General features: G+C 43.1%; 1 protein-coding gene across 5 annotated transcripts in view; it reads left to right on the top strand.

Moving 5' to 3' along the window:
• Positions 1-10,505, top strand: part of mpp7a (membrane protein, palmitoylated 7a (MAGUK p55 subfamily member 7)) — a 129,023-nt gene extending 118,518 nt beyond the window's left edge. For all 5 annotated transcript variants that reach the window (XM_035413679.1, XM_035413681.1, XM_035413680.1 and 2 more), the window contains 4 exons: positions 75-168; positions 1,977-2,085; positions 3,939-4,082; positions 8,444-10,505. In XM_035413679.1, the coding sequence (XP_035269570.1) occupies positions 75-168; positions 1,977-2,085; positions 3,939-4,082; positions 8,444-8,623 (527 nt within the window). In that variant the 3' untranslated portion in view covers positions 8,624-10,505. The remainder of the gene's footprint in view (positions 1-74; positions 169-1,976; positions 2,086-3,938; positions 4,083-8,443) is intronic.
• The last annotated feature ends 357 nt before the right edge of the window (positions 10,506-10,862 follow it).

A 10,862-nucleotide genomic window follows, 5' to 3' on the forward strand; every position in this document is an offset into this window, starting at 1 on the left:
TGTGTGGACAGGTTGACTGACCCTGCTGTGACCGTGACCTTGCCATGACCCTGACCTCTGTCTGCATCCCACAGACACCACCAGGGCTAAGAGGAATCAGGAGAGCGATGCTGTGGAGTACTACTTCATCTCCAAGCACCTGTTTGAGACTGACATCCACAATAACAAGTAGGTAGAGCGTCTTCCTCTTCCTCTTCCTCCAACTCCAGTGTGGGCTTTCCCAACCTTCTCTCATCCACCCGCACGGCCCCTTTTGGGATCACTATACTTCTTCTTTTCCAACCTGTGCCATCTCTCCTCTTTTTCTTCTGCGCAAACCTCCATGTGCAGTTTATCAGCATTCAGCGTGGGCACGTGTGCGCACGCGTGTGTGAGAGAGGGAGAGGAAAAAGTGTGAGTCAGTGTGTACAGAGCATGCTAACACCACCCAGCATCATCTTAACTGCCAATTAAAAGACTTGACGTGGTCAGGCCCTTGTCTGGCCTCAGTGCGCGGGTCACAGAGAGCTTTTTTCCATCGGTTGTGGCTGTGACAGGTCCGTGACCCGCTCTGAGAACCCAGCCAGTCAACAAGTGCATGGAATCGACATCACAAATGATGGATGCTTTTTCCTCCCCGTTTTGGCCGCAAAGAGGAAGCCGTTTCCCCGTGTGCGTATAGAGTGTCGGGGTGTATTTTTAGGCGGTGCATGGCACGGCGCAGGCATGCGATGTTTTTGGTAAGCGAGAGGTAAATGAGAGAATTGCTGCTCTGTGGCTGGGCTCTGGGGACAGGGACACAGGGGTAATTATAAGGCGCAAAACCAGAGGCGGCTTGTTTTTGTTTTGCTTCATTGCATGCTAGCAGAACAATGCGCCGCCGTGCCCTCAGCCAGAAGGGGAGAATCTCCTCTGAAGCGCCGAGATGCTGACCCCTGTGACCCGTACGCTCCTTTCCCAAGGAAAGCCCTGAACCTGCTAAAAATGAACACTGGCCACGGTTCTCCCGTTTAGCCATAAACCACTCAGCAGGCTGGATGCCTTGCCCAGACCAGCACAGGCTGAACTATAGCATTACTATAATGGACAAAGTTTTGTATCAAAACAGTATGGTCACATTTGAATGAATCACATCTCATTTAATACACATTGATGACAGTTCACAGTTTCTACATAGGGATATGCAGTTTTGGAATTCTTTCCACGTTCTGTCTTAAAAATGATTTCTCTAGCTTTGTTCTAAAAATACTAGTAGGAACTTTATTAAATTCATCGATATGATTGAGCAGGATTATGTGATGGAAAAATGTTTGTTTTCTTTAAGTTTGCTCAGGAAATCTAGATTAAGAAAGACTTGGCATTTGCATTTAAAAATAACGTTTTTTGTTTAAACAAACAGGTGTTACTGATTTAAAATGTAACAGAAGATTATATAAAATATTACTGTGCCAAAATGTCTGGAATTGTGTTCTCAAGAAAGCTACAACTTACTCAGTGGTTGAAAGAGTTCCTTTCTGTAGGTTTAAAGAGTGGAAGACTTGTGTACTCGTCGTAGGGTTTTTATGTAATTATTTATAATAGTTCAGTGTACAGGAATTAATTATATACACTGTTAAGAGTCAGAGTTACTCCCGACAAGAAGTGAGTGTGTGTTTTTTATGGTGGTAGGCTACACCCTTTTCTTCCTGCATTTTAATTGATATGTTGAATATAAAATGTTTTAACTGGCCTGCCTGACATAGTTTGCGATGAAAGGTTTTTTCATAGAGACAGTATGCTCATGCTATATTTTCTGCATTGATATAGTGGGGTTCATTGTCTTAAAATGACAAAACCAGTCATGTAATGACAGAGATAAATGTAATATATGTAAATGTAGCAAATGGTGTGTCCATTAAAAATGAAAACTGTTACACATGCTTTTATGGAATAGGGCCTTGAAAAAGCACAATGAAATCTGCAATGTTAGAAAATTAACTTTGGGGTCTCTTCCACAGGTTCATCGAGCACGGCGAGTATAAGGGAAACTACTATGGGACGAGCCTAGACTCCGTGCGCTCTGTCCTTTCGAAGAATAAGGTGTGCCTGCTGGACGTGCAGCCCCATGTGAGTGACTGACAGCGCCCACCGGGCACCCCCTTCGTGTGTCAGAGGGCAGCCCGTGAAAGAGCCATTGTTCGGAGGTGCTGTGTTTTGCCTGCTTGGCACCACAGTTTTGCCCCTATCTCATAACGTGATCTTGCGAGTTTTAGTGCCCCCCATAGCCCTCCTCCACTCAGATAACCCGGTCACCACTCAAGGCTTTGAGAAACTGATTTTTGGAATGGTTACAGCTCACTTTAATTTCAATTGAAGATGATAAAGAAGATTTCTGAAAGTATTGAATGAGCTCTTTAGCTCAGCCAGTGCAGGTCTGAATGTGGACTGTGCCGTCAGTGGATTATGACCAGGAAACCCAGGTGATGGAGCACGTATGACTGTGCCCTCCTAGTGTGGGGTGGACTTCAGTCAGCTGGCATTGCTGTGGTTACTGCTGCCTCCTAGCAACTCCCCCGCAGCAGGGTATCAGTTTCCATCAGTGACGGATGCCATTCTCCTCTGATCAGCATTAGCTCTGCTGTAGTATACTGTGAGTCTTTCAGTGAGGAAAAGAGTTTATCAGTGGAAGGCCCATGTTTTAGCTGCAGCACTCCCTGTGTACTTATCAGCAGTATGGCAAGTACATACAACTAGAAGATACACATAACCCATAAAGAAGTGTTTTCTATATTCATTTTTTTTAGCTCATGGTCAGAGGAAAGACATCGTTTTGGCCCTGAAACCTCATTTTCGCTTTCCACAGATTGGACCCGAGCAGCTGAATTGATGTAACAGGGTTGTGATGTCAGTGATGGGCAGTGTTGTGCAGATCACTCAACAATGCTTCTTCAGGAATATAACTGTAATGATGTATGTGTGGTTTTAGGGCAGATCACTTTTCCCAAATTGCTGTGCCCAGATCATCCCGTGTGCGGTTTGGGTGAAGCGTGTTTTTCACACGGTCGTCCCGTGTAGTCTCCTTGTCGTCTCGGGCCCGGTCGTGTTGTTTAGCTCCTGTTGAGTGAAGGCCTCATAAAAGTGCCGATTCTGGCAGAAAAGCTCACCGCCATGTTCTCCCTTGCGTCCGGCGCAGTAGGAGATGGCGGTAATCGCTGCCGATGCCGCAAGCTTCCCAAATGTGCTCCGTCGCTCACGGCTTCGCCGCGAGGGAAAGAGGCCACGTGTCTCGTCGGCACCATCATGTGAGACAGAGGAGCTGGATTAACTCAGGAGCATCTGTTTTACAGTTCAGTCCCTCATAGTGTTTTCCTACAGAGACACAATACTAGCTCAGTGTTAACAATTGATTGATGCCTTTATGTTTTTGGTGACAACGCAATTTGACGTTATTAAAGAGTGCGAAAAAAGAAGGCGATGTGTTTTTGCAAGTTTATTGCAAAGTCTATTTTCAACCCCTGATCCAATTTTTATGTTAAACTGAAATGCAGTGGTACCAAACATACAATATACGGGTCTTCATAAGCACAATTTTTACAATGAATAGTAAATACAGAACAGGGCCATATAGTATGTTTCACGGTACATAGGGAAACGGTTGCAGTAGATGCAGTTTTGACAGATGCAATGTGTCAACAAATCTTAGTTAAAATGCTTGTATTTTTGTTTCTACCTCAGCCAGCATTTCACTTTACTCACTAAACACATGAAAATGGGCGTTTTCTTCATTTTTAACCTGACACTGGACTACCTTGCAGGTGTTGTATTTGCATTTCCCCTAGTGGTAACACTACTACCATATTGCAGTTTGTTAGGAAATTTGCTAAAGATTAGGGTAGCCATGTCGGACAGACGTTTCAAACCAACTTTCAAAAAGGAAAATTCAGTACAACTCTTTTTTGTTTGTTCTTTGCATGTTGCAGACCGTAAAGCATTTGCGGACGGCAGAGTTTAAACCATATGTGGTTTTCGTGAAGCCTCCACCAATAGAGCGCCTGCGGGTGTCCAGGAGGAATGCCAAAATCATCTCGAGCAAGGACGACAAGGGATCAGCGAAACCTTTCACGGTAAGGCACGGAGGGGTACAGGTGGGCTTTTGGGGGTTTTGTTGTCAGCATTGTTTAAAAACAGCACGTGCAACGACACTGTGGTTGTCAGCTTTTTTTGTTGTTGTTGTTTTTTTTTTTTTAGTGGACCAATTTTGGCAGACGTTGATGGACCACACGCTAACACCATATTACACAAGTGCACACGAGAAAGAAAAAACGGCAGCCCGCTGTGAACAGACTCCGGCTGACTCGTTAATTAATTACATAGAATATTTCTGATTTTATTCATTTTTTCCGTGATTGAAAAATTCATGCTGTCATGTTTTTTCATTATGGCACAATTACACCTTCATCAGAACGTGATTCTGAATGCACATGAGAATCTTAAACACGAGAATACGGTAACATGGGTTTCAGTTACACATATATCTTATTTCAGTGTAATCAAATTTCTGTCTATCAGGAAGTGCACCAATCCTTCTTTTGTTTTGATGCTTTTGGGTAGTTTAGCTTTTTGCTTTCCGTCACAAATAGATGTAGGCCTGTCTCATATCTTTCCTTCTTATATTGTCTCTTAAAATGTTCATCAGTCACTTTAAGACGATTGAATACACAAGTTGTCTTCTCTTTCTGGAACGCAAAAATTAATGAAAGTCTCCCAGTCATTCGTCAGCGCTGCCATGTGACTTCTGCAAGCTTACTATCAGATTATAATTTTTAATGTGTTTTAATTTCTATAGTAACCTCTACCAGACACACACCGCAGACTTTATCTCTAACACAGACCCACAGACAGAATTCCTCAGCCATGATCACAGAAGAGATGATGCAATCTCGCACACCTTGCGTACTCAGTTCAGACCCACATGAAACCAATTACCGTGACTGGGGGCCCCGTGTCGGGCACTGATGGCTTTCCCAGTCTGTGGGGTCGACAGCTCGCGTGTCTCCCACCCCCCCCCGGCCGGCGCAGGTCTGTGCGGGGCCACGGCGAGGGCCGGCCCCGCCGTCACGGCGGAGACTTTCCACACGCGAACCGCCAAGGTCGCCTTTAAACAGCCCCAGGGGCGCGGCGCAGGTGCGTTCCGCCAGCGGCCGGGGTCCTCGCCCTCCGTCCCGCGCTGTCGCGGTCGCTCCGCTCTGCGTTTCGTCTGCTCCTGTGCTTCTTCTGTTACCCCAGGCTCATTCACGGGCTTTCATGTTGAAAAGATTATTTTGCACGCATGCACAGTTCACCAAGAGTGTGGTCTTCATGCGTGCTGATGGCCATATGGCCAGAGATATTAAATGGTTCCTGGGTGGGGGTTGCCGCTCGTTTAAAGAGCTTTAGCTGACAGTAAATGCTTGAACCTAATGAACCAAAGTTCATCATTAGCCGGTCGCCATGCCGCTGAATATAATCACCTCAGACTCACCCAGTCAGTACACAGGGTTTCGAGTAAAGCTCACTTCTGTCTAATCAGTAAGACAGTGTATTTATGTGGTAAGTGTCTTCAGAGGACTGTACTAGATGCAAATTTCAGTTATTGCTCCTATGAATAATTTACTTTGTAGATATTTATACCTTTTTTCTCCCCAATTTGCTATTGGCAATTGTGTCTTTCGAGTTACCACCCGGCATACTCTCGTCAACCCGCCTCTTGAGGAATCCCGATTATGACAGGGCTGCTACTGTATAGCCCCCCGCATGCTGGCAGCAAGCCCCTTTTATGGACTGAGATCCTAATTTTATTAACAGCTTAATTATGTAGTTCAGTGGAAGCCCCTTTTTTCAGTTGCCATCATACTGTAAAGTCATGCTGAAATGGCGCATTTTTAACTCCCTCAACTTCACCGCATCAGGCATCTGCACTCTGCAATGTTCATTGAATCACATATAAAACGGTACAATATACTGTGTAAACAAGTAAACAATAGTAATTTCTTCCATTTTTCTGCCACCCCCCCCCCCCCCCCCAAATATAAATTTTCAATAACTCATGGTAAATGTTAAGATGACGTGCCCATTTTGTGAGATCCTCATCTTAGTGTAGTATTAAAATCACTGACAGCATTTTAAAGCAATCATATCTCGGTTATTAGAAGTCTGAGAGAAAAAGCATGTATAGTGGAAAAAGCACAGATGTATCTCATCCTCGACCTGCTGTCCCCCCCAACACCCCCATAAAAAAGTAGAATACAGGAGTCTGATCTGTTTTAACAATAAATAGGTCCCTATGTCTGTTCAGTCTATGCAGGCAATCATGGGCAGTCCTTTCATTATTAAAACAGACCAGACGTTCGGTTCTATTGTTTTAGCCTCAGCATAGCTTATGATGCTGATGTCATTTTAAAGCTACCAAAATACATTCGTTTCAGTCTTGAACTCAATATAGTTGTGGGTAATCACTGCCGCAGGCCTAGTCACATCTGTCTGTGGCAGCTGTATCATAGCCACATTATGTTTGGATAAATACTGTATGGTGAAATTCTGATGCCAGACAAGAAAGAATAATTTAAGTTGGCTACGAAGGCCACCATTTTGGTGGTTATTGTCTTTGTAGACTATACCCCTGAAAAGCAACAACTTCTTCAACAGTATAAAGGAAGAAAATTAAACCTGTTTAAAAATTAAACCCAATCCCCATCCAAATCTGGTCTTTTTAAGAATTGGAGAAAGAGAAAGAAAGAGAGACAGAGATGGAGGTAGAGAAGCAGGTGCACTTTTATTTGAATAGTAAAAACATATTTTTACTTCATGGGCCCAACAGGATGTGTAAAAATAAAATCTTCTACTTATGACCAGGCATTGCTCTTGATAACTTCTCCTTTCATTGGCTCTGAAAGATGGAGAGACAGTGTGAGTGAGAGAGATTGTCGTTAATATTTTTGTCAATACAGGCACAATGTTACTGCATTTTTAGGGATTCATGAATGTGGAAAATGTATGTAGTATATTTATCAGCATTCTAGTGAGGATATGCCCAAGGAACTTGTTTTCTGTGTTTGGCTTCCATTGGTTTCTGCTTATGATTTGGTAGCATTTGAATTGAGATTGAAAGACATGCACCCAGCTAATCACCACACAGCTAATCACCACAGAGCCGGTAGTCAGGCACTTATTTGGAACTTAATTGAGTCCTGCCAGCATTGGCCTGTAGTCTTCAGCTCTGGCAGTCGAAGGCCAGCCCTGACTTCTTAAGTAAAGCCACTTAGGCCGCTGTCCATCGTGGGAAAGCGCAGTGGTCAGCTCAGATCGCTTCAAGTGGAACATTGAAACATTTTCCCCTCAAAGCTGAGAGAGAGGCATATGATGCTAAAAAAGGACCTTTTACTGAGTGGACAGTACAAGTGGTCAGCTGGCTTTAACCACGTGAAAGAGAGAGCGAGATCTTTGATTGTGCTCTACTTATATTGCGTGATGTGATTTTAAAGTAATCCTGTTTCTTCTCACTCTCTGTGTTCAATTTCCTGTTGCTTAATCAACAGATATTAGGGGGAAAAAAACTTGAAATGTTGCAAAAGTAGCCTCTGGCTGTGGTTTCCAATCCCAGAGGACTGGGCAGGGTTCTGAACTTCAGTTTGTAAGGCTTGCCATGAGCATGTTCGGAGCCTTGCGTGTTTGTGCCTTTGGCGTGGATGGATCGTGTGACTGTCCAGCCAGAGGCCTGAAGCGAAATGGATGCGGTGTTCCTCTTGTTAAAAAAGGATAGCTAAAACTCACGTGAACACGGCCGTGTTTTCTGGGCGCCTGATGGAGAATGTGGCATTAAAACGCAACATAAACGGGTCATTATGGCGGCTGACGTGGCAACTGCACTGTGGTTGGACCATTATTGATGTTAAGAAATGGGTGGGAGAGAGTGACCAACAAGCGGAAATTCCAACTATGAAAGAAGTTTTGAAACGTATATAATCATCGTCCCTTGACCTATATCCTCTGAGGAATAGCTTTCCTCTCAAAGGAGTAAATGTCTCTGGTGGTGATGATGGAATATGACTGAAAAATTAGGCAGATGTCTGAGGAGGATTGTTGAGCGTGTGGCGTGCGCAGATCGGCTCCTTAGCAGTGTCTAAACTGAGCCAAAATTGAAATTAACACAGTTGACCCCAGACTTCAAAACCTGTCAGTCTGTTACCGCTGGAAAGAAGAAAAACAAAAAGAAAATCTTGCAAAGGGGAGGGGGGGGGGAAGGGTTTTTTTGTCTTTCTTTTTTTGGAATATTTTATGTTAAAAAGGAAAATGAGGCCTGTAGAATCTCAGGGGAAAATCATGAAAATTCCTTGAGGTTTGGTTCTTAGATAGCAAAGGGTTAGGGGAAAGGTCTACTTGTGGGTGTGTGAGTGCAGTGTTGACTTTTCTGATTGACTTTCTTCATTGCATTTTATTTTTCTCTCAGGAGGAGGACTTCCAGGAAATGATCACCTCCGCCCAGGCGATGGAGAGCCAGTACGGCCACCTCTTCGACAAAGTGATCGTCAACGACGACCTCACAGCAGCCTTCAGCGAGTTAAAGATGGCCCTGAAAAAGGTGGAGACAGAGACACAATGGGTCCCCATTATCTGGACACACTCCTAACTAAAGTGGAGGAAGTGAAGGGGGGAATATGAAAGAAGAAAAAGGGAAGGACATTTTTATTTTTTCACAGGAAGTCCCTTAGAAGGCTTGCAAGGTTTCACTTCATACGGTTGCGTGTGCATGAGTGAGTGTGTGTACATACGTGTGCGTGCTTGTGCGTGTATGCGTGTACACACACATACATGCACACTGCTCAACAGCACTGGGATAACTCGCTGGTTATTCATTCTTCCTGAAAGAGGGTTGCTTGCGTCTGTGTGAAAGCAGTGAATGCACTGGATTTGGGTTTGCATATGTACTGCCTGTGCTGTGCTGACGTGCCGTCTGTGTGACAGCCAACCAGCACTCTGCAGTGCAGACTTGTTGCTTAGTGTATTTTTAGCATTAGTTTATAGAAACCAAAGGGATTTATCACCTGGAAGCAAGGTTTACATGTACATTTATGTATAGTGAACAGCCTCAAAGTGAAAGAGGGGAATAATTTGCCTTCAGTCTTAAAGTAAAAAAAACTATGTTGACAGAACCCTCCAATTTTAAAATTCCACTGAAGTAAGTTAAAATGACAGAAGAAGAAAACAAATCACAGGTACAAGCAGAGGGCACTGTTAAATTTTATTTGAGATGAATTAATATATTTTAATATTTTTCTGCTGTTTTTATATGCATCTTTCCCAACTTTTTTAAAGAGCAATACAGTTTAAATACAGTGCATTACCAAGATAATCATTAATGTGAAAGCCACCGTTAATGGCTGTCTCATGCATCACAGCACAAGGGCCCCTCATTCCCTGAACAGAACATCATTTTGTTCAGTTTTATATTTCATGCAGGAGCTATTTTAAGTCACCCACCCTTCTTCTGATGGTGCCCAACATAACAGTTTGCCATTAAAGCGACCAGACTTTGGCTCTCCTTTACAAGAAATGTTCTCAATCTTGTGTAATTAGGGTGGAGTATAGTTGCATTTATTCTCATAAAGTGAGTCTAAAACAAGGAACCTAACACAAGGTTCTAAGCATTTCCAGATATACGGCTGCAAATAACTGCATAGCTGCTTCTGACTTAAGGGTCATGGTTTTATATGTAAAAGGTTCGAGCTTGTGGTTATTTGGGCACTTACTGAATTTCTCTTGTTCTCTAGCTCTGTTTGTCTGTCTCTCTCTCTCTCTCTCTCTCTCTCTCTCTCTCTCTCAGTCTCTGGCTCACTTGCTCTCAGTCTCTGGCTCTCTTTCTTTCATTCTGTTTCTCCTTCTCTCCCTCTATTTTCCATTTTGTTACTCAAATTTCACACGTCGTTTGTCAGGTATCGATCAGTGATCAGCGGTGTAGTGACTGTATGTGTGTTGTTTGGGAGAATATAGCGAGGAAGACTCCAGCCTCTCAGTTTTCTGCCTGTCTTTCTGTCGAGCCCTGACCCCAGACTCTGAACAATCTAGCTCAACATTCCACTTAAATACCTCTTTTAGTCCAGATTAGGTCACCAGCACTGCACCTTTTGATAGTTTCACTAGTTTGGATTTCCACTGATTGTTCTTGACATTTGCCCTGGGTTTCTTCCAATATCTGATGAGTGTCATTTCGCTCTCTTGATGCAATGCATTTATCTCTCCCACAAAAACAGCACACAACCACATTTTCTTAGATCTCTAAAGACGATGAAAAAGGTTTTTCTGTTTACTGACATATTTACATTTCAACTTAATCCCACTGGAAGCCTGTTCATTTGTTTCCCCCCCAAACTATTATGTGTATTTTTTGGTTTCAAAGGTGCATTGTTAATATTACCCTCTTAATATCAATATTCTTGATATCAAGTTTACCATCTGTGCAATTGAGCAGATTATCTTTTCTTACTGTACAATTAAATACTATATACACCAATCATAGTGTCCTTATTATGTTTTTGTTTGACTTTGAAATTGTGAATCATCTTAAAGTTCATTTAACATAAAAATGGATTTCTAAGAAATAAGAATTTACGTTCTCTGAACATTGTTTTCCTCTTTTGTCTTTCCCTGACCTTTTTTTTCTCTTTTGTCTTTCCTTGTCAGATTCAGAACTCGAGTTTTGAAGGGCATCTGAAACACAAAGTATTTTCCAAACCATGCCTGTAAATAGTTTTGTCTTAAGAGAGGTAGGGCTCACGTGTTTTGTTAGTGAAGCTCAACTCAAAAGCTTTGGAAATTTCACATGTGCCTGGAATTTGACTCTGTGCCCTTGACTGCAGTTACCTGCAGTT

This window comes from Anguilla anguilla, chromosome 4 (assembly GCF_013347855.1).
Source record: "Anguilla anguilla isolate fAngAng1 chromosome 4, fAngAng1.pri, whole genome shotgun sequence".
Taxonomy (NCBI): Eukaryota; Metazoa; Chordata; class Actinopteri; order Anguilliformes; family Anguillidae; genus Anguilla; species Anguilla anguilla.